This window comes from Aphis gossypii, chromosome 2 (assembly GCF_020184175.1).
Source record: "Aphis gossypii isolate Hap1 chromosome 2, ASM2018417v2, whole genome shotgun sequence".
Lineage (NCBI taxonomy): Eukaryota > Metazoa > Arthropoda > Insecta > Hemiptera > Aphididae > Aphis > Aphis gossypii.
In genome coordinates, this window is record NC_065531.1 from 56402396 (window position 1) to 56426941 (window position 24546).

Here is a 24546-nt window from a genome sequence, read left to right on the forward strand (position 1 = left end):
AGTTCAGTGACCTAGAGAGCCTATATAGGCTCTCTCTAAGTATACCTACTTAAATAATATATGGTCGTAAATTATTATCATTAGATGTTGATAAGAGATCAAAATTTAAGAATAAAATTAAAAGCATTTTCGAATTTCGGTATTTCTGTACTCTGTAGTACTGTAGTAGAGTAATCTTATTCTAACTATTCCTTATTTTTGTATTTTTTCCGTGTGATTCCGTGTTTTGATTGTTTTCCAGATCTTGTCTCTGTAGTATAAATGTTTATCGTCGTCATTTTATGTGTATTTATTAAATTTTTATAGATGTTTTACCACTATTTTACACATTAGTGTTATTAACAATTTTAATTTTTTTTTAATTGTATACTTATAAATTAAAATAGATAGCAGTTTTTGGTGATTAAAGGTTAGTAAATTATTAATGATTAATGATTTTGATTATTTTATAAAGGTTCATTTAAGTTATACTTCATAATATTGTTATAAATAACAAACTAGGTAATTTTTTATTCGTAAAAATTTATAAGTTTAATTTTATGTATTCACTTAGAGTTTTAATCTTTAATATTTCATACAATTCATAATTGTAATTATTTATAGTTGATAATTATATAATTTTTTAGTAAGAATGGGTACTAAGGATAGAGAGTTTGAGACCAACATAAACCATATCAATCAAATATAATATTGACTGGTTTTGATTATGATAGGTAATTTTTAATGTTTTCAATCTTATTTCCTTACTAAATGCTAGTTTAGTAAACTAAGTTTTTAAAATATGTTTTGCTTGAACAAAATAAGAGTTAAATTAATTTTATCTAAATTAATTCTGCGATAAGAACTCAAAATCAATTTTAGAATCATGTTTAATAATTGTTGACAGTTTGCAAAATGCTTTATTATTGTATCAATTTAAAAAAAAAATGAAATAAAAAAATAGTTAGAATCCACACAAATTGAAATATGTTACTAGTATTCTTAGATATTATTATTGTTATGTTCACAATTATAAAAATAGTTCTGTTAAATATCAAGTATCAGAAATTTATCTTCTTGCTCCTTTTTTATTTACAATTTAGATATCAAATAATTTATTACCTATTTAAGTTAATATTTTATTATCAAATACTATTCAAAAATTCATGCATAGGTACCTTAAAGTTAACATTTATGATTAAGGCTTCTATTACTTTTATTCCCAATATGACCCAAAAAAATTATAATTATTCTCATTTTGAGAAGCTTATGAACTGTAGTGTGACATACTATATTAGTAGTTAATAAATGATTTGTTTATAATGTCTATAATAATTGTAGTAAAATATAATTGTTCAAAACTCGCCAGCTTATCTATTTATTTGAAATGAGTTATACAAAGTTGTAAAGTGTAGTGTAGTTGTGTTAAAGAATATAGTTTCAAAAATAAGAAGTTCTGATGAATATTAATATAATTTACAGAATAAGTTAATTCATGGTTACAAAATTCTTGATAGCGTGAATACGTCATAATAAGTTATATTCATGTTTTTATTAAGAATTCATTAATTATTTGAAAAATTTAAATGTTAACTATTATACTGCTTAGTCTAATATTTAAAGTTATGAAGTTATTGTACTTATCAGGAATGATATAATGTTAAATGTTAAATTCAACTTAGTATCAATAATATTAATAAATCTTTAAAATATTTGTGTCCATACGAGTATATTATATTCATTTTGTTAATATTATGCATACTATTTAATATAATTTATTATTAAGGCTAGGGATTTCTAAGAGTTTTCTTGTTTTCCAATTATCATTCAAATCACAGCTATGCAATATAGAAATTTGTTTCATAGCATTACAAGATTATTTTCAAAATGTATAGTTTCATATTTTACATATTTTACTATTTTTAATATAGAGGTTTTAGTTTTATAAATATTTTATACTTTTATAAAAAAACGTAGTTTTAAATAGATTTCCTAGACCCGAGATATTATATTGATAGCTTTATTTATATAAAATTAGTGTTTGTGTTATCCTCATTGTTTCTTATTAGTTATTAATACATTGCACACAATTCTTGATATTTAAAAAAAACTATTATAAATTATAATTATGAAAATATTGAAAATATTATTTAGATATTAAAATAAAAAAGGTTAAGTTTTAAATACTATGAAATTTATGTTTAAAATGCTTACCTATTTTAATAGTTAATTAGTGATTTATTAAGGTATGAATGCATGCTTATTTTAGTTTTTTAGGGCATGAAGTCCTTAGTCCTTATAATATTAGATGAAGAATACTATATGCACGTTATGTTGCATTTATAAATAAACTAGACACATTATTCAACTATTTATAATATTATTATTATATTACTTATATAGTTATATCAGTGGCGGCTCAAACTTTATGAGTCTTTGAAGCAAATTGTATATTTTTAATATTTTCACCATCGACCATTCTCTTTATTACATCAAAATTATATTATAATAAATTAGATTTTATTGATAATAATTATTTGTCATGAAAGTTATAGAATTGAAGTGTTACAATTATACCCACCTATATTAGACATGTAACAATTGCTTTAAATTGTCTTATATCCTGCCAGCACTGACTTATATAACAATAATGAAATTTGTACTCTATGGAATATTGAATAATGAATATTTCTATAAAAATAATGTAATAATTAAACTTACTAATTTTAACTAAAAAATTATGATAAATTGAATTTCTTCAAAAGTAAACTTTTAAACTTCAATGATGAAAATAATACTAAAGTAAGATTTATTTGTTAAAAGAAGTAATTAAAACAATATATTTTATGGCTTTAATTTTATAATTTAATTTATAATGTAATAATCATTCATTTACAATTGCATACAATTTATTTTAAAATATAAATTTGAACTCATTCAATTTTAATGAAAATATTTTTTATCTGTTATATACTTTAATATTATATACTTATTTGATAATTTTCATACCATCTTTTAATTTAAAATAATTATTAACATGTTGACTGCCATATGACCGTCGGCGGTTATCTGTAATTCTCAAATTGTATACATTTGTGACCGCCGGCGACCATAAATGAATTTGGTTTTATATTATTAACTTTTCTATGGCGCTTCAATAGTGCATTAGAATAAGGAATAGTAGGAATTATCATAACTTTTTTGATATTTTAAAAATGTTTTTCAAATACATATTATAAAAAAATTTGGAAGGCATTGAAAAATATGCTTGGCTTAAAACAAAAACCTACTTTATGACTGCTGTTGGTCATATAGTAGTCAATGTGTTAAATGATATTATAATATTTATTATTATGATATTAATGTCTTATTTATAATATCAGAAAAGTCATTTATACTAACTTATATAAATAAAAAAATTCATGCTGTACATTGTGTATAATAATCTTAAGTACAGACAACAGCGATTAATGGTAAGCAGAGATATATTTTGTTGATGTACTTCAATTATTCAAACTAGGTTTCAACTAGGTTTTGAATGCACTGCAAATTAAATATTGCTGGTTTCACTTCATACAAATTTGGTATAGACAAATTGGAAAATTAAAACTAATTCAATACGATAAAATGAATTAACAATTTCACATTAGTTAATTTTAGATTCTGAACGAAGTAATGAATTTATTGATTTTACAATGATGTGTGTTCTTAACCACCTTATCAATTGACCAACACGGGTTCTTTCCAGGGCACTCGACTCTGACCAGTCATTTAGTCTTTGTATCTTACCTTCACGCAGTGTTTGAATTGGGTAATCAAGTTGATATGATATATACAGACTTTTCTAAAGTGTTCTACTTTATTGACCACAATGCACTTCTTTATATCCTCAACAGACTTGGTGTTGGTGAGCCACTTTTATCATGGTTTAGTTCCTAACTTGGTGAGCGTCGACAATTTGTCAGCCTCTTCGGGAAGTCATCTGATCTCTTCCACGCATCATCCGGAGTTCCACAAGATAGCCATTTAGGTCCCCTATTCAATATTTTCATCAATATTATGTGCTTAGCTGTTTTTCCTTGTCGTCTTCTACTTTTTGCTGATGATTCTAAAATTTTGCACACCATTACCTCAAATAATGATTGCCTCACTCGCCAAAACTCTCTTGATAAATTCATCAATTGATGTAATACGTTTAATTTATCTCTTAACATCTCTAAATGTAAAGTTATGACTTTCTATCACTCTAAGCCAGTGATATCTTTTGACTATAGGTTAGGAGGAATATATATTTAACGTGTTAGCCAGGTCCATGATTTAGGCATTTTTTTTGTACCTTCCCTTAATTTTAGCCCTCATATTGATTAAATGACCAACAAAGCTTTTCGTGTTTTTGGATTTATAAGACGTCACTCAATCAATTTCAGTTCTGCCAATTGTCTTCTAGCTCCCTATAATGCTTTAGTCCGTTTGATTATTGAATATGGGTCTGTTGTTTGGTCACCATCTACCACAGTTAACATTTGTTGGATTGATCGTATACAAAATAGTTTTAAGCGCTTTGGTGGTTATTGCCTCAACAAACTTCATCAACCATATGATTATGGGCCAGTAAGTCAAGCACTGAGGCTTGTTCCTCTTTCAGTTAGGTGAGATAATTTTGGTATTACTTTTATTCAGCGTCTGATCGAAAGTCGAGTTGATGCCCCAAGGCTTCTTGAAGGCACTAGTAACATTATGCTTCAATGTAATTTTTATAAATCCACCAATAAATCTAACTTCTCCAGATATGCCTCACTTTTAAGGATGATGCATAATGCAAATAATCATATAGACTATTAAATCATATTTAGCGGATTCTAGTACGCAGGCTCACATTTAAAAAAAAAAAAAACAAAACTTTGTTAAATGTATTTATACCATGTTGTTTTATTTCTATCTCTCTTTCTTTCTTTTTGCTCCTATCAATTAATTTTTCAGATTTCCTAACTGTATAATTTTATAAAAGCCATCTGGCGTTGATTATAAAATAAATAAATAAATCGATAAACCCCCTTTTTCACCAACCACTGGAAATTATATCCTAGGCTGACAAATCATCTCTGTTCAGAATCGTTTTTCGTATACAATGATATCTATCATTGGATTTAAATTGAATACATCCATTTTAATAGTGACCTAATATACAGCAGAGCATTACTTTCTTGATCACTCTTTTTTTTTTTTAATTGGCTTTTATGCCTTCCACTGAAGTTCTGGATACATATGAACTGTTTTTTAATACTTTTTACAATTATGAGATATTAACATATTCTGATTATAGTTAAGTAAAGTTTATTAAAAATGACAGCAAATATTGACTGCACATGTGGGCTGAGTCACCTTGAAACGAAACTAAGATTACGAATGAGTCGTAATTCATAAATCATGATCATATTACCATTATTTTAAAAATCAATTTTATAAACCACAACCATAAATTTATAATTTTATTAAAGTGCTTTTAGAATACCTTGCAGAAGTTAACTTAAGACTTCAATTTAATAAGTGAATAGCTACAAATCTTAGAACTTATATGTAGTTAAAAAATTTCAGATTGGATTTGAAGACTATGGGCTTCAAATTAAATTTTAAAATACATAACTCTTAATTTAAAATAATACTCAAAATTCTAATTTTAATTTTTAATTTTATTATATCACTGTAAATGCTCAATTAATAATGATTATTGTTTTAATAAAATACACTAATTTTGTAAAATGGGTTATAGTCTAAATTATTACTGCAGTTAATATGATTTCAATATTCTCATCAAATAATGTATATGTTACAGTCAAAGTTTATAATTTTGGCATTGTGTACAGTGTTTAATTGTTTGTGGGCAATGTAAGAAAATATGCTAGCACCTGATTAACAGGAAATAAAACTAATAAATGAGGGACTTACATCCATTCAATTTATGAAAAACAGAAGTTAACACCAAGCTGACATTGCAGGAAGAAAAATTGTTAGTTACTAACAATCTTAATTTTCTCTTAACAAAAGATTGATTTGAATATTCCTGGATGTAGTGTCCTAAGGAAATTATAATAGATGATAATAGTAATATTGACTACAATGAAGATGATGTATGAATGTTTTATTTAAAAAAATAATTTTGTGATTTTTGAGTATTTTGTAATTTATGATATAAAATCGTTCATTTTGTTATTTTAAGTTATTTAACATTTTAATTGCTTGATATTTTATTATTATTTGAAAACAAAGATTTTGTGTTTCAATAAAAATAAGAATTAAATATTTAATTAATTTGATTAATGTTTTTAAGTTTTATTGTATATTTTATTTTTTATTTTTTTATAGAAAAGCATGTTTAAAGAAATGTACGTAATAAAGTAATAAAGTAATCACTTAAAAATTTTATTTTTCTTATTTTAGAGCAAAACACTTGATGGATGAATTTGGAAAGAAGTAAAATAAATTAAATAAATATGTTTTTCTCCAATTTCATGTATAACAAACTTTTTTATAAAAATAGTATGGTTTGCACAAAATGTATTATAATATTTTTTTGTCAATTGTTGTCTTTTAAAAAATGATAGAATTTGTATTGATTAAAAATTAATTCAGACAAAGTTTGTTTATTTTAACAATCAATTATCAATGGAGAAGATCATGGTTAAATGATAACAAAAAACTAATTATCACAAAAAGTTCTCTGTAATCATAGATAATAGAAGAATTCTTCTATTATCTATGTCTGCAATAGTATGTGATAGTTCGTGTTATGGAATATTACCCTTCATATTATCATGTAACCATCAAAAAAAGCAAATTTTTTTCCATTTGAGTGGATTTAAAAAAACGTATAATTATTATAATTTAAAGTAGTACATATTTAATGTTAGATTATGGGCTTGATTCATTTTATTTTGGGTTAGGTACTTAAGTGTATTTATAGTTGCTACGCCAAATCTTAGATTCTTACACCTATTAAATTTTATCTGTAGAATTTAGATTGTAAACAATACTAATATTATTATATCATCTATGTTTTATAGTGTAAACATTGCCTAATGTCTAAGTTGTGCCTAGTTAGGCCCCGACTGAGGCCTTTTTCCTTACGAGTTATGTCTACTTTCTTGCGAGGCTTTTCGCTTTCTATATAGTTTTTACTTGAGAACCTATATAATAAGAGAGTGGCCAACTAGCAGAACGTTTTCTGTTGTTTGACTGTTATTCTGATCATGGGCACCATTTTTCGTCCAAAATATTCAAATCACGATTGAAGATATACTAAGGTATGATTCAAATCTATAGGGTAAGAACTCTATGTTCAAATCATAGATATTATACCACAGAATTCTGTGAATATACTAATAATGTTTGGACGAAAAATGGCTGCTATCACCTGGCCACTCTCTTATTATTTAGGCTCTCTAGTTTGAGACATTTGAGTAGTTTTTACTGTTTCTAGTTTTCTACAGTCCATTCCACGAGAGAATGTATTAGAGAATCTCGAATTCTCGACTGACGACGAGTGCCGACGTGAACCGAAACACTCCGAGCGCTGACGTCGTTTTGGGCGTGTCGATTTTTCTAAAAACCAATGGGCCTCAATATTTGATCTCTATTACTAGTGCGTGCCACTGATTTGACAGGACAGGTACTATACAGTATACATTTTGGAACAGTTTGGATACCACTAACGAAAAATGGCTGCTGGGCGCGCGGCGGTCATCCGCACGTTTTCGTGAAGCGTACTATAACGGTTTTTTTTATATAAAATGTCGAAAATTTAAGTACCTACACTGTATTTTACTAATACATCAAGCTGTTATTGGCAAACCTGTTTCTTTGTTTGTCCTTTGGATTTGGCAACGGCGCGGCATTCTTTTATTACCACGTTGCCAGATTTTCGACAATCAAATTATAATATTTAAAATATACAGTATTGATTTTTAATGTTTCTATTGATTTTGTGTCACGAGATTGAAATAATGGAATCGATAGAACTATACTCCGGTCCATAAGAGACCACTTCTTGGCGGCGGCTACCAAATTTCGTCCGTTCTCGCGCATTTCCACCCCTAAACCCTCCAAAACACTGGCCGCCTAAATTTTGTATGCGCAAAGGAGTAGTGCTCTCTCGTGGGCCGGAGTGTACTTAGATAATGTAGAATATATTTTGGGACGTGATAATTGTTTTGCCTTTGTTATATTTTCAACTTGACAAGTAAAAAATAATTAAAATAATTGCTTGCAAATTTGCTTGCAAATTCGGCGTCATTCAAGTTGGCAACTGTTGATCATAATATCCCACAAAGTAGTCACACTGGTATCACCCGGACTGCGCGTTCCGTATTATTGTTTGTCTACCGCCCCACTCCTTTTCTTTATTCATATCTCATACTATTCCCCCTTTTTTTACTTCTCGTTGACGTTCGTCTGGTAGAAGCGTAATCCGCCGTCCTCTTATGTTTTTGTTGTCCGTTCAGCGTTCCTCGTTCATACCGACTGTCTAGATCTCCATAAACGGTTTGATAACCGAAATCTGTCGCGGGCTCAACGCCGTCGTCTTTTGATCGTTTCGGATTTACATAGGCTGCTTGTGCGCGGCTGTCAATTTTGCGAAGAAAAACACATCGTTTGCAGTAACACCTTAAGTATCCGTAAGTGTCGCTCATTCACGCTCATTTAACGTGGTTGTTGCGCGGCAGGGTGTTCACGTCTAACCGTAACACCTTTTTCAGCGTTCTTTTCGTTCGATCTTTTTTATTTGCATTCCTTGAATAACTCATCGCCCTCATTGTTGTGGTTGTATGTATTTTGTTGTAATATCCTGTTGAGGTACGTGCGATATATATATATAATGTCGGAGCGATGTATTGAACTAAATGATTACCCTATGCGGGCTTAGCCAAACATCTCCGACTAAAAAATGCACGTTGGGTTTTCCACCACACATTGATTATATGTATTATATTAAATGTATTTTTGATGTTTTATTACTCAAACTGCGATTTTGTTTTCTTAGGCCAAGGCTATATACGGTGTTTTTCGAACGCTGCGTATTCCGTGTAGTTTTCCGTCGAATTGAATATGCGTTGGTTTATATCGGATACCTATAACTATACGCTGCATTTTTATTACTTCGGCGTTCACCCGCCAAAACACAAGCCGACACTCGACAGGCGTTTTCCGCCGCGGATTAAAACGCGGCGTATTACGTCTATCGTGTATACCTACTCCTATGTAAACCGACGCATTTCAGAAACGCGGCGGAAAACGCCATGTATAGCTCCAGCCTTAAAGTAGATATGATATATTTTTAAGTTGGTATTAATTGTAGGCTTGACATTTGATGGCTTATTGAATTCTTTTTAATTAACTTTTAACTTGTTTTTGAACCCCTTGGCAATGGATTTAAGCACTTGTTGTTTTTCAACTTGTGTATGTTCTGTAGATATAGGTTAAGTTAAGAAGATGTAAAGTCTATGTATATTTTATTAGTCTTAACATGTAACAGTAAATTTGTGTTCAACTGTCTTAAAAACTTAATTATTAACTTAAATATTTGATCATTAACTGTGTTCTTATGTCAAGTCTTTTACTATGTTTTAATTTATAAATTAGTTATAGCATTTTTAAATAATATCTATTTAGGTAGGTACTTAATACATTGATTAAGAGTAATTATGTTCCAATTCATCTCAAAGTTAGTTTAAAACGTTTTGGTATGTTTTGCTGGTATATCACTTAACTATATCTTAAAACGCTTAGGGTAGGATCACACTATGCTTTTGTTGGTTCGACCGCAACATGTTGTGGTTGTGTCCCGACGGTTTTATACAGATCTGTAATTCGGTTAGGTTAGTCTGTCCCCAATAATGCGTTTTATATTTAAACCTATTTTATTTTGAGGGTTGTGGTTTGGCTCCAGTTGGTTGGCAACTGACAAAACGCATAGTCTGATCCTAGCCTGTAGAGGACATCATACCCGCAGATGTTGTCTTCGTAGACAATATTTTCCAGGGTAAGGCGGCCCTGTGTCTTATTTTTTAAAAACATTTAAATTTTGAAAAGTCTAGGGTCATTTACAAATGTTGACATTTTTGTTATTTCTAAACAATAATGTGTGTACTTAAAATTATATTCTGGATTATATTATTACTTACAGGAAAATGTCTGGTATTGCAATAACTCGATTGTCGGAGGAACGTAAAGGATGGAGGAAAGATCATCCATTTGTAAGTACTACATACTTACTACTTTAAAATATATAAATTAAAGAATTCCTCGAAAATTTTTTTTTATGATTTGAACGTTTTTTTTTTTTTTTTGTTAAGGGTTTTGTTGCTAAACCAGGCAAAAATCCAGATGGTTCATTGAACCTCATGGTTTGGGAATGCTATATACCTGGCAGAAAGAATGTAAGTATTAATAAAATAAATTTAATATTTGTAAATTAAAATCAATTTTCCTTCTAATAACTTAGAAGAAAACTCTAGTGTTATTTTAGGAAAAATGTTATCAACGTCTGAATTTTAAATTTTTACGAATAGCAATTTGTTCTCTAACGGTTTTAAATATTTATTATTATTAGAAAAGTATAAGTTGTAGGTATCTAAAACTTTCATTAGTTGTTTAGAATGGCATTTTCTTTGTTTACATAATTTTAATTTAAAAATGTTTTGCTTATTTTAAGGCTTTTTTTAGGCATTTGAAATATTTGTATTTCTTTTTTTTATAAATGTCAACAAACATTTTTTAGCTAAGTCAAAATACTTGAAAATGTAATATAACTTTGTTTTGAGTTGTCTTATAGTGATTTGAAAATTATAAAATACCATATTATTCTATATATTATGCACAATTTTTTTTTTTATATGAATGAAGTTCAAATATAGACAAATATTTTTTTTATTTTATTCAAATAAACATCTAATATCAGTCGCATGACTGAAAAAAGGTTCACTTCATCCCCGCGTACTTGATACACGCACACATTTTTTTAAAATATTAAATGTTTTCAGACAACAACACGCTCTTGATATTTTTTCTCTTCAAAAAAAATCTATGAACCTAAATTTAATAGTATATTTTTGATGGAATAAGCATTGGATTATAAATTATTTTACTGTGATAAAATTTTATGTAAATAACCAAGGACATAACAACTACATGGTCTTATAAAAATCAGTCAAAAAACAAAAAAATTATATTATTCAACCCTAATTTTAAAATCCAATAAATTTATTGCTTTGCTTAGAATCTTAAAATATAATGTCTGATGTTTGTATAAAAAAGTAATACATTTTAAATACTTTTTTATATTGATGTTTTTATTATTAGACTGCATGGGAAAATGGAATGTACTTTTTACGTATGATCTTCAAAGATGATTATCCATCCAGTCCACCTAAGTGCAAATTTGAGCCACCATTGTTCCACCCTAATGTGTATCCGTCTGGTAAGTATAAGCTATATTCATTATATTCATCTATAATATCATTTTTAAATTAACTAAATATCAATAATGATTATTCATGATTAAAAATTAGGTACGGTGTGCTTATCATTATTGGATGAAGAAAAAGATTGGCGTCCAGCTATTACTATTAAGCAGATATTGTTGGGAATACAAGACCTTTTGAATGAGCCCAATATCAAAGATCCTGCCCAGGCAGAAGCCTACACTATTTATTGGTAACAATATTTAAACATTAAATTAAAAATTAAACTTAAGTAGTATTAACTATAAAGTATTAGACTCATTTAAGTGACTTAAGATAAGTCGGGAGCAGGTCATGTTTTTAATGGTCATATTTTCAAATGACAAGTGTTAAAAAGTTATTTGTTCAAATAGGTATGTGTTCGAAGAGTTGTATTTACAAAACAATTAATTTAATTTAAAAAGCGATACCATGTATTAAAAATAGAATACAATAATACCTTCCTGGTCGCCTTTCTGTATGAAATTTCATTCCACACCATATTTTTTCATCTTTATTTGATGACCTTTATTTTGATTTTATTTGATTATTAACATTTTAATCTTAGATTCTGTCTCAGTTATAAAATTTTATATGATAGTATATTTTTAAAGCCCTGAATAAAGTGTATAAAATTTTAATTTGATTTGTAATATGATTTTTATCTGAATGATAAAATGTAAGTTGATTTAACTTCAAATGTTATGTTATAACAGAACTCATTTTTGTTCTACATTTAGTTGAACATGTCCGATTAAAAAACGTTTTGATCATAGCTTTTTCTTTTTTAGTTATTAATTTTTATTAAATATATATAAAAAAATATTTACACTTAAGACTTTGTAATTAATTTTATTAAAATAAAGATAAAAAGATAAATTACATAAAACATAATAACAAATTCTCAACAAACTAAACTTTATAGTCCGGCCACCGAGAGAAAATGCTTCTGGGCGGCAACCAAAATTCGTCCATTCTTGCTAATTTTCACCACTAAACTCTCCAAAACACTGACTACCGTTAATGCGTCCCGCCACCATCGCCGCTTTATGGTGATAAGGTGGTGGAGTGGGAGAAATTTGGGTACGGAACCGCAGAGCCCAATCATTTGTATGCGTGAAAGAGTAACATTCTCTCAGTGTACAGAATATGTAATCACTTGTTAAATATTAGACCACACTATCGTAGCCTATCTAACTTATAAGCAACATCATACTATCTATTATCTTAATTACTTTGGATAAATTATATTAATTGAGTACATTGTAAACATATATGTTACAAAATAAAATAATGATAATTAATATATTATTTTGTTTATACAACTTTTTGAATACATATGCCTATTCAAATAAATATTTTTTCTAACTTTCTACTTTCAAATATTTGACCTTTGAAATCATGACATTTATGGACATGTATCATAACAAAGAAAGTTATATCTACATGAAATATTGTCTCCATCTTACAAACAAATAACCTTTTATAACAAATAACTAATTTTGTGTTATTTGCATTTATATTTGAGTGAATTAATTCATATATGACCTATTTTTTTGCAGTTTGTAAATATTTTTAATTGAAAATTTGCATAAAATTTAAACATTATAATAAAAGGTTACCTATAAACACAGATAATGCTCTTAATATAGACAATAAAAGAATTCATTCTAATATTAAAGCTAATTTTAAGTTAAATTGAGATGCTAATAGTAATTTATTAATTTTATCGTATTTTTTTTAGCCAAAATCGTGTTGAATATGACAAACGTGTCCGAGCACAAGCTAAAGCGATGTCCAGACCTGAATAAGAAAACTATTTGGCAGAGAGAGAAGAGGATGAATTTATTTCTGTACCCTATTAAAATAGTAACAATTCTTTATAAGTTTTTTCACTTCTGTTAATCAGTAAGAAATATCCATGTGTATCATACTCAACATTAAAGATCAGTTGCTGTCTTCTCTCATTTTTTTTTTTTTACATTAAAAGATTATATTCTTTTTTTTATTATTATTATAGCTGTATTATTTATATTACTACTTTATTGTATTTATAAATATTTTGAGATCAAATTGATTTGAATTGCTACTTTTTCTTCTACCAAAAAATTAAAACAAACAAAAGTAGATATTGATTGGTCATAATTTTGGGCTTTCATAGCTTCATGAGTCAAGACAGAACTAAATTGTTAATTATTTTTAAAACTGTTCAATGTAATTTTCGAATTATTTTTCTTCAAATTTTGTGTCTGAGACTCATTTTGTATTTTAAAATTTAAAATCACCAATCAATTTTTTACTTTTGATTGAATTTCTTTTTCTAATACTGTTGAGGCGTCTCTAAAGATTGGTTGAACCAGAAATTCAGGTATATATTTCCAAATTGTTATGATTATTATCATTTTTATTTCTGGCAAATCCCCTACTTAGTGACACCACAGAATAGATTAAACTCTTTAAGGAAATACACTGATTATATACCTATGGTGACCAGATATAAAAATCGTAAAAAAGTACATTTTAAAACTTGGCTTCTCTATTGTAATTGCCCAATGTGTATATTATTCTACCCATAACCTCACGTCAAAGTCATCTATAAAAATTATTTTATTTTTATTATTATTATTATTTTATTTTAAAATTAATTATTTGAAATTATAATATAAACTCATTTGGTGTGGTTCTTTATGATGAAAAATTTTTGAAATTATGTAAACTCAAACTGAAGTATAAGTATTTAAATTATTTTTAATTCTGAATGAAGTGATAAAAGAATTGATTTGCAATAATGTGTGTTTTTTGTTTTTTTTTTATGTCTGTACAGCCTAACTACTCGAATTTTAAACTTAGGGGTGGTTTCCGATGGTAAAGTGAATATTCTTGGTGCATTATATATGTCAAAAGTAAACATTTTCCAACAGTTTTAAAAAAATCGATTTTTTATATGGTTATAACTCAAAAAATAATCACTGAAAATACTTAAAATTTTCACCACATGGTTATATTACCGATATTAATACATGGCTAAATTTTTAAAATAGTTTGACATTTTGTTGAGCTATTTATAGACTACTGAAATTTTAGATTATTCTGATTTTTTTTCTGAAGTATCGATAAAAAAATTTTGGATGGCCAAAAAAACTTGAAAATTTAATACAAGGTTCCTTATGAATTGCTCTTATTGTAGTTAAAAAACTCAAAAATCATTAGTCACAATTTTTTGTTATAAGGTTTTTATAGTTCAAATGTTTACGAAATATGTCAATACCTATCACGAAAATTTGCAAGTAACTTTGTTGTTGAAAAATCATAAAATATTTGTTTATATCTAAAGTTAAAAAATTCAACACTATGTTTTTCATAAATTTTCCTTCAATAGCTATAGAGAAAACTCAAAACATCATAATAGGAAAAATGTTATGTGCGTTTGAATTTTAAATGTTTACGAAATCGCATAACGATAATGATTCATCTCCAAACGAATAAAATATTTGTTATAATTCAAAAAGTCTAAGTCATAGATACTTGAAAATTTCACCAGGTATTTAGATTGGAATTTTCTTAATATTAATTTTCAAAATATTTCGCTTATTTTATGCTATAAAATTTTTTTGTCCGAGTGAAAATATTTAAAAATTTAATATCAAATTCCTAATAAGCTATTCTTATAGTGATTCATAATTTATAAGAGTATATAGGCACAATTTTTTTTATTAGCATTTGAAGTTCAAATATTGACAAAAATTCGTCAAAATCATGAATACATGCAAATTATTTTGTATTTATACTTCATAAAAATTTTGTATTAGTAGCTAATAGTTGAAAACTTAATATAAAATTTTCCATAAGTTAAGCTTACGGTAATTATAAAAAAACTTAGATTTTGGTGTATTCAGATCATTAAAATAATAACCTCCTTTTTCACCAACCACTGGAAATTATGTCCTTTAGGCTGACAAATCATCTTCGATCAGAATTGTTTTTTGTATAAAATGATACCTCTTATTGAATTCAAATTTAATACATCGATTATAATGACCTACTTTACTGCAGCAGAGCGGTATCTACTTGACCGACTTTTTTTTAACGTAAAAATAACAAGTATACAATTTAAGAAAATAAGTATAAAGCTTTATTAATATGTATCTTACATATAAACAGGTAAAAAATTAAATAAAGTATGCTACTACTGATCAGAATGCATTAGGCCGAACCATCAATTATTAGATTATAAACAAATTATATAAGATTACAAACATGTAATAGCCCATAAAATTAATTAAAAACACATTCATCACTTTGTTCAAAATCTATAAAAGGAAAAGAGTATAGTGTCATGTACTTTGCAATATTGTTAAAGATACAGCATCAAAAAAAAAGTACATTTGGTCACCATACTTATAGTTGCCATAAAATATGGTCGGCCATATTAAAAGGCTTATCAGTTAAAAAATCGTTGAAAAAACATGTGGAAATGACTAAAAACTGCATCCTAGCAATGTTCTACCTTTAGAATTTACCAAACATCGACGTTTCAATATAATCATCTAAGAAACATAGCCCATAGGTCAAGTAGGTAAAACTTTTATCGCATGTTTCGAGGCACAGATTACGACCTAGAGCAAAGCTTTGGACAACCAACTAAAATTCAACCCACTAAATCCAATATTAACATCCTGGCATTTTGCTACTAGTAAAGTCTACCATCCTAGAATAGTTAATGGACGAAAGCCGTTCTACCAAGAAGCAGTAGTAGAAATTAGTCGGTCTACTTTCCCCCTTAAAACCGTTAACAACAACTTACCGCCATAACTAAAGGAATTGAAGAAACGAGATTCGGACGATACGACGAGTCAGTAAGGATACGTGCGACCGGACGAAGACAATCAACCGTAACAGTACGCCATGACTAGAAAACACTAACGAAAGAAGTTTTGGTCCAACATCACGGACTAGTACGGGATTAGACAGCCATTGCCGCTGTTTCATCGTGATTCGTGAATGTCAGTGATGTCACATCGTCACCTACTGGCCGTGATATGATGCTGCGGCCTTGCGATGGTCTACACTAGAGAGCCTATATAGGCTCTCTAGTCTAAACTCTAAAATTCTGCACAGCTGACTGCTATTGCGTCGACGTACCGAGCTAATCGGTTATCGGGATCATTTATGGACTCCCGATGAACGTTCTCGACGTATCGTCACGATAATCGTTCCTAAGTATATTGCAAAAACGTTCGCGGTATCATATGCTTGTCGCTCAAACGTCAACTGGCAATTGACTCCGACAAGTGTTTCAAGGGGTAATTATAAAATAACCCTTTTCAGAGCAATAGGTTCTCGTTATGCCCCAAAGTGCGTCGGTTTCGGTCATTCTTTTTGACGAGACCTATGATATCGAACCCCACTTTAATAAGCGTGTCCGACGTACCTATGGGGTATCGTACCCCAACCCGATAATTGTATGTTCATATCATTTCCGACTTTTAAGGGAATTACGTTCGTTGCACCGTGTTCCACAGGGTCGTTGAATAAATTATTCTTGATTATATTTAAATCAATTATCTATGGCAATCAACGAATAACTGATTAGGTAGGTACTGAAAAGTGAAAACACCAAAATTTTTTCCATTATTACAAGATGATGTCTCGCTCAGTGTGAGTATCGTTTCATTTATTTTTTAAACATCATTCATTTAAATAACCAAAATTCTATATTTATAAATAACAATGCCAGATTATTAAATATTTGGATGAATTTAAATCAATGACAGTCCTCTCTTAACTTTCCTTATTAATCTGCAATTAACAAAAATGTGATTTAATAATATTACGTCCTTTCTCATCCTAAGTTTGCGGGTGACTGGGAAAATGACAGTCAAGAGGTAATCGTATTCACCTTATTTATTAAATTTCATGATAACTAAAAAATCATTAAATTGTTCTTCTAGAATTATTCTTTTGTTGTTGTTATAATTACCTTATATTACATAAATTTAAGTTATCAGCAGAGTTTTTAAGGATTTTAAGAATTAATTTGTTTTTCTTTACTTATTTGATTGTATATTTATATGACTATCATTAGTATTAATATCAATAAAATATATTACAATTTTCTTTTGATCGACAGTTTATCAATCCTGAATTTTGTTTACAAGCGTAAAAATTAAAGTTAGAGACCCTTTATTTAGTGTGATACTTGGGCTCTTGAAGTTTGCCTAGTTAATAACGTCACGGCTGGTTGTAGTACTCAGTGTCCATAAGTATGTTCTGATTTTATTTCATAGAGGATGCATTTCAAGGCAATAATCAGGTAGGTACTAATTTTGGAAGGGAAAACATTAAAAAAAAATTTTATTGGTTAAAATTTCGTTAAATATGTTTTTATGTTATAATATTAAAAATCTCGAAAGATTTAAAATTGTTTATTAAAATTTAAAATTTTGAATTTAAATAGTTAAGGTTTGATAATGCGATAAAATATTCCACAACGTTTTATTTTAATTTATATATTTAGAACAATTTAATTATAGTTATCGTTATTGTTGTTTTTGTAAGGAATTCATGATGGAAAATAAGAACTTTTTTCCAATCAACAATCAACATATTATTTACCAAAGATGAAGGAGTCGTTGAACCCCCTATTATCAAAAATATATAAATTGTGTTTTCATTTTTAATCGATTATATTAAATATTTTATAATCTTACTTATAATGATAAATTATTTTGTACATTTTATTTCAATCCCCTCCCATTGTGAAATCCAGCGCGCGACCCTAGCTGAAGTTATAGGTGCCCATATAATATCAAGAAAATATTATATTTACTTAGGAATTTATTATTATCCTAAATTTTTCTATAGGTATAATATTTATAAAATTGAATTGTGTCCAAGTTGAAATGCTTGAATGCTTATAGGAGTATTATAATAAAATATATGTAATAAAACAATAAAAGTATTGACTATTGAGATTTATTTATTTTTTGCCAAATACCTAGTGTAATTAAACAACGTGATTTACGTCGTAATTTATGTCATCAATATTACTATTATTGTCATTTATAACAACTTCATATTGATATTAATCAATCGTTGATTGTTACCAACTTAATGTGATAATGAATACCTACTGATGTGTCTATTTACCAATGTTTCTCAGACAATAATTTATAAGATGGGTTAAAATAATAAATCACACACTGTTAAATTCGATTTAAATTAATCTTTATTTAAAATTACATCACATTGAATGTTACAAAATAAGAAATTTCGCATCGTAAATTTGAAATAAAAATACATAGTATAAGTTTATTGAGAAATAGGAAATAAAGAAATAAATAGTCTATATAGGTACTAAAAAAAATGATAATAATTGTAATGATTTTGGAAGACGAGTTTATAATATATATATATATATATATGTATAATAGGTAATATAGTATATCGAATAAAATCGTGCAATAATGATAAAGTACTACAATGGCGGCGAATAAGTTATTTATTATTATTGTTATATTTCGCTGCAACTCGCAGTACATAATTTATAATACTTATATATATATGAAATAGGAGTACGAGTTTTGGTAATTTGATTTCACTCGCAATGGCCATATATGGTATCGATAGGTAATTCTGTTCTATTGAGATTTATATATATATATATTATATTAATTAAACTATCGTCTATATATAGTATATATAGTAGGTAGATATCACATATTAAAATATATTTTATAGTATATAGGTATATTATATATAGTAGGCTTATAAGTTATAGATATATAGGACAAAACGAGGATGTGAGTTTGTGTGAGTATGGTGCAATTTTTTTTTTTTTTTTTTTTGTTTTTTTTTTTTTATAGCAGGCGATACATATCATAAATGACATAAACTCGCGAGTCGTCTGCACTGCGATATATTATCTGTCTGTATATGCAAATAAAACGCCTTAAAAAAGGTTCATCGTAAAAGGTCGTGTCCGTATTGCACCGTATTCGTAAAATATTTTGTAGTGCACACACGCCGAGACGGGCAGCACAGTACTCTATTATTATATAATGTATATTATAATATCATTTTATCGTTTACTTATATTATAATATTATTATTGTAAATTGCGTATGTATCGCGTGCGACGTCTTCGCGCGTTCATCAGATCCAAACCCATTCGACGCCCTCCACGTCGTAGTCCCAGACGTCCGGGTGCCCGTAATGAGGCAGGTGCCTGATCGGGCTCTCGGACCACCGGAACGGTTCGACCTCGGCGCGGTCCACGGTGAACGGCGGCCCGGAGGCCGCATAGTAACCGTTGGTGTACGCCGACGTGATCTTAAGGTCTACGGTTCCCGTGAAGCACTTGTCTGTCTCGTCCGACTTGTCGTCCGACCCGGCGGACGACGGTAGCCGATTCGTGACGATCGTGGTCCGGTCGTCTTTCAACGGCGCCGTGCCGTCGGCCGACCGGAGCCGGTTGGCCGCGATCAGCTGTTCCACGAACGACTGGTTGGCGAACCGCCGGAACATGGCGTTGGTCTTGACGCCCAACAAGTCGGTCCGACCGATCAGCGACATCTCGGTGCCTCGCATCAGCTCCACCAGCGTCCCGATGTCGGTGACGTTCCTCTGTCCGTTGCGCAGTATGTTCGTCACCGGGTGATCGGCGTCCCGTACGTCCGCTCCCGACATGTAAACCGTTTCCTGCAAACCGCACGAGGGAAGATTTAACAAAAAATAAAAATATAATTTATCGCGCAAATCAGACACCGAGTACCAACATATTAAGTATAGGTATAATAATATATATAGGTGTGCAGAGGCCTGATATTTATGTTTCTTTTTTTAGCGGATCTCAGGAGTTTCCGAAAATATATTGAGCTAGGTAGGTACTTATGTAGGTAATAGCTGTAAGTACCTATAAACGTTCGACGTCCTGAAAATTTTCAACCGATATGTTGATATTAAACGTTTAATATTATATAGATAGTGAAATGTTGACAGCAAAATGTGTATCTTACATTTTTTAAATTATAGTCAGTATAGTTTTTAAAGTTATTTAAATCGTGTTATGTAGAGACTAGAGACGAAGTGATAAATGAAACGCGACACTCATTATTTCAAAAAATACATTAACGTTTTTGAAAAACATTACATTTTTTATCGTTATTAGTTTTTAAATTTTCACTTTTTGAAAGACAATCATATTATACATTTGAAATTTCATTTCCAAAGCATAATATTATAACGAATATTTTTATCTATAAAAATCCAATTTTGGATAAGTACCTAGGTAGTTACTGAGTAGTGGACAAACATTTTGCGGCAGTGGCGCAACTAGAAAAAAATTTCGGGGGTTGGGTTACATTGACACAATATATATCGTCAAGGTGTACCGACGTGAAGGAGTACTGTGGCCTTGGAGAAATTACGGGAGAGTACAACTCCTTGACCTCTCCCCTAGTTGCGCCACTGTTTTGCGGGGTACCTCTGTATCATTTGACACTCCGTTATTCCAATTAAACGTTAATAATATATCTTACGAACTATTTGTCCAAAATTCGATTTTTATGTATTGAAATACTGTGAAAAATATTCTGTTTTGAAATGAGAAAATTTCACTAAAATTTTTATAAATTTTTTCACTAAAAATAGTAAACACTTATTGTAAAATAATGTAAAAAATATATTTTCAAAACCATTAATATTTTTTTTAAATAATTAGTGTCTTACATTGATTTAGATATATCTATACTGACTATACTATTATATCATTTATCAGTATAATATGTAGTTTTGTAAGGAAAATTAAACATTTTTAATTCAGTTGTTCAATGATATTTCTATAGATCTTTAGAAAGCGAAAACTAGCCGTTACATTAACCTAATTGTATAAATTATACCAAGATATGTGGTTATATATATTATTTGCATATATGGTGTCGTAGTGACTAGTGCGAAACATTTAACCTGCAGATGCAATATTTGGGGTTTTTTTTATGGCTCTGGGTAGTGCACATTCGTCTTGATGTCTAAATGTGCGCGTACTCGTGCCAAATCTTCTTTGGAATTGTATGCCGAAGGGTTAGCGTACTTTTTAGACCGATCGCGCTAGCGTGAAACCTAGAAAAGACATTCACCATAGTCCATAGTGTACGACCTAATTACGTGAGGGTGATTTTTAAGCAACTGACCTTGAGACTTGGACTACTATTGCTGATCCAATAGCCGGTGGACAAAAGTTTTTTTGATTGTTCTTCGTAGCTAACAATGCCCGGCATTTGTTCGATGACTCCAAATGCAATTGATGTGCTATTCGTGCTGATGATCAGCCATTGTTTGTTTCCAGTGCCGCTGTTGTTTCTCGAGAACACTTCGTACCATTTCTTACTGTTACTCGCTAAACGATTGGCTGCCATGATTCTAGCTCCCAACAGGACCTGTTTAATACACATTTTTATACTCAAAAATTTAATAGGTATTGTATTATTAATCACTGCGAATGTTTAAATACTTGATCTTTTTTCATAATCTTTTCCCAGAGCTGTCGGTTGTTATTTTGTAATTCTGTCCCTACAACAGTAGTTTCCGGTTTAGAACCTTTCCTGGTGACTTTATAAAAATCGTCTTGAGAATAAATTGATCCAGGATATGAGGTGAACTCGATTATCTTTCCATTAACGAGTGCACTGTCTTCGCTTTCCGTTTCATGAAAGCCGAAATTATAGCGTTTCTGTATGCGTAACATTGACCCATAACTACAAACATCAATGTTATAATTTTATTTTAACAATTGCCCATTAAATTATTGAAATGTATAAGTACTAAATAGGTATTAACGTGTACTTACTATCCAGAAGCAGATTGAGCTAAAACAAAGTCAATTGGGTTAGTGCCGACAATTTTTACTAATGTAGCAGATACCGGTGGCTTATCAGGGTTAAAATCTTTTGATGCGTTAAATTTTTGTTCGAAGTTTTTTAAATCCGGCATAATGTTCATCCATCTGAGAACAATAAATTGCATTTTTCATGTGAAATTAAACTTTATATCAATGTCTTGAATATAATATTATATTTGGTATTCATTTATTTGTTTGATATGCCAAACTGTATAACTCATTGTGATCTATTCAATTGGTATGTAATGTTGAACTATTTCGAATAGTAAAGCTAAAAATGATATTATAGCTAAATTGATATAATAATATTTAGTAGGTACCTATATCAATAATGATTTATAAGAATTTAACTGATTAAAATATTATTATATGAATGCCTATGTATGAATTATTTAATAACACTCATGGCACTCAAATTGTACAAACAATAAATGTGCGTATTATAATATTATGGGTGAAAATTTCTCAGTTTAGTATGATAAAAATAAAATAGACTTACAAGAAGTCTACCGATGGTATATCAATGTCTTGTCTGCTTCTTTTTACTCCAAATCTCCAACCATCCTCCAATGCTCTCAATTGCATGTAAAACATATTTACCTAGGCGTAAATAAAGTTTAAAATATATATTTTTTTAAAAACAATTTTGTGTTTTTTTTTTCATTTATTACTTGGTGCCAAAATGGATCTGATTCGCCTCGCCTTCTAGCCGTTTGTTTGATTTCGATAGAATTTTCTTCCAAATATTTTCTTATTCGATCGCAGAAGGCCTTTCTCCCGATACATGTGTTTTCTACTGTATTCTTCCAGTGCCAATAAATCATACGCCACGTCAAACTGCCTTCCAAATACCCAGCAGCCTTAGCTTGTACGATATCCGGGTATTCCGCCTGAGTCTCAATTTCTAAAACTGCCCATCTAAATTTAGTTATATAAAATACACATATGAATATATATTACCGAGTTATTAATAGTTATGGACGTGAAATGTGTTGTTACCCGTTTTCAGATAAATCCGGTCTGTAATAAGCTCTTGCCACCCCTTTTCTTACTTTAAGCGGGTCGTTATTTTGACCACAGAAATCAATTCTCATTCCAAATTCTTTGCTCCAAAACGCTGTTGCGGCATATTTACCATCATATTCATTTCTGAACAAATACATAATAATAGTCAAATATTTATGAAACAGTTGATAAACATCAAAATTTTACCTGATCGATCCTCCGAAATAAAATGCTAACAAACCCAACAAAGTGATTGCAATAATCAAACACCATGACAGTTGTGTTTGAGCCCATGATGCTCCTACTACTTTCAACATTTCTGTATCTATGGTAGAAATAAAAGTCTATTTCTTCGGGTAATAAAATTATATTCGATTGCCAAATTAAATTATTCTTTTTAAATTTGGCTCAAGTTCAAACCTTGCGATCTGACAAGAATAAGTCAATTTTCTTTCTTCAAAAATCTCCAAGATATGTCTCCTTCGGCCTTTGAACCAACTATTATAGATAGGTTTTCAGGCTCTGGAAACTCGTTAGTGTTCGTCTCAACCCATCGAAATAGGAAACGACGATCCGGACCGACAACTGTTATAAGCTTAGATCACTAGAATTAGCCGTCTTTGGTAAGATATTTGGATGACTCCTTAAAAAAAAAATACATACATATATAAATAAATCATTTTATTTATATATATTACAGAATATATATGGACTCAGTGCTTTGTTACAATAGTTAGATATAAACAAAGTACCTATTGTAAAAATGATCGACTACAGTTTAACTTACACTAAAAATAAATATAGACAATAAATGATTATTCATAGTTCAGAAAATATAAATTTAAATTTTTCAGTATTGAATATAATTTTAATCAGTAGCAGTTTTAAGAAACTAATTATTTTTTTAATTTATTTCTAACTATTATAATAGTTTTACTATTGTTTAATTATTGTACATATTTATTATTTATAATACTAGAACATATTACACAGTACGTTTCCGAGTACATATTATATTTTAACATACAAGAACCTATTGTTAAAAGCGACTCTGTTACAATAGTAATGTGTTAAATCAAATGTATATAGATCAGTTCAACAATATTGGGACGTTATTATAGCTGGTCTGAATGATTATTTAACTATTTAAGTATTTAAGTGCGTAACTGG

The 24546-nt window shown here is 29.2% G+C and overlaps 2 protein-coding genes and 1 long non-coding RNA gene across 8 annotated transcripts in view; 2 read left to right on the forward strand and 1 right to left on the reverse strand.

Annotated features, from left to right (window-relative positions):
• Window positions 1–261: 261 nt before the first annotated feature.
• Window positions 262–13551, forward strand: LOC114121877 (SUMO-conjugating enzyme UBC9-B). Of its 3 annotated transcripts, none has more exons than XM_027984368.2 (6): window positions 262–409; window positions 10160–10229; window positions 10329–10412; window positions 11335–11452; window positions 11544–11688; window positions 13219–13551. In XM_027984368.2, the coding sequence occupies exons 2-6, from the start codon at window positions 10164–10166 to the stop codon at window positions 13283–13285; spliced, it is 480 nt and encodes a 159-aa protein (XP_027840169.1). In that variant the 5' UTR covers window positions 262–409; window positions 10160–10163; the 3' UTR covers window positions 13286–13551. The 3 variants fall into 3 exon arrangements, with proteins under 3 accessions (XP_027840169.1, XP_027840168.1, XP_027840170.1); XM_027984367.2 differs by lacking the exon at window positions 262–409 and adding an exon at window positions 8386–8651; XM_027984369.2 differs by lacking the exon at window positions 262–409 and adding an exon at window positions 8743–8829.
• A 3716-nt stretch (window positions 13552–17267) lies between these two features.
• LOC126549733 (uncharacterized) lies at window positions 17268–18393 on the forward strand. The gene is made up of 3 exons (XR_007603847.1): window positions 17268–17359; window positions 17605–17787; window positions 18033–18393. It is a non-coding gene; the product is annotated as an uncharacterized LOC126549733 (long non-coding RNA).
• Window positions 18394–18684: 291 nt separating this feature from the next.
• Window positions 18685–24546, reverse strand: part of LOC114121874 (putative phospholipase B-like lamina ancestor) — a 30855-nt gene continuing 24993 nt past the window's right edge. The window contains exons 2-10 of one of the 4 annotated variants that reach the window (XM_050199847.1): window positions 23797–24019; window positions 23584–23701; window positions 23371–23520; window positions 23043–23289; window positions 22871–22971; window positions 22321–22476; window positions 21985–22228; window positions 21665–21910; window positions 18685–20174 (exon numbers count right to left, since the gene is read on the reverse strand). In XM_050199847.1, coding sequence (XP_050055804.1) covers window positions 19629–20174; window positions 21665–21910; window positions 21985–22228; window positions 22321–22476; window positions 22871–22971; window positions 23043–23289; window positions 23371–23520; window positions 23584–23693 — 1800 coding nt within the window. In that variant the 5' untranslated portion in view covers window positions 23694–23701; window positions 23797–24019 and the 3' untranslated portion in view covers window positions 18685–19628. Of the gene's footprint in view, window positions 20175–21664; window positions 21911–21984; window positions 22229–22320; window positions 22477–22870; window positions 22972–23042; window positions 23290–23331; window positions 23521–23583; window positions 24020–24546 lie in introns of those variants that run through there. The other 3 variants (XM_050199846.1, XM_050199845.1, XM_027984364.2) reach the window with 3 other exon arrangements.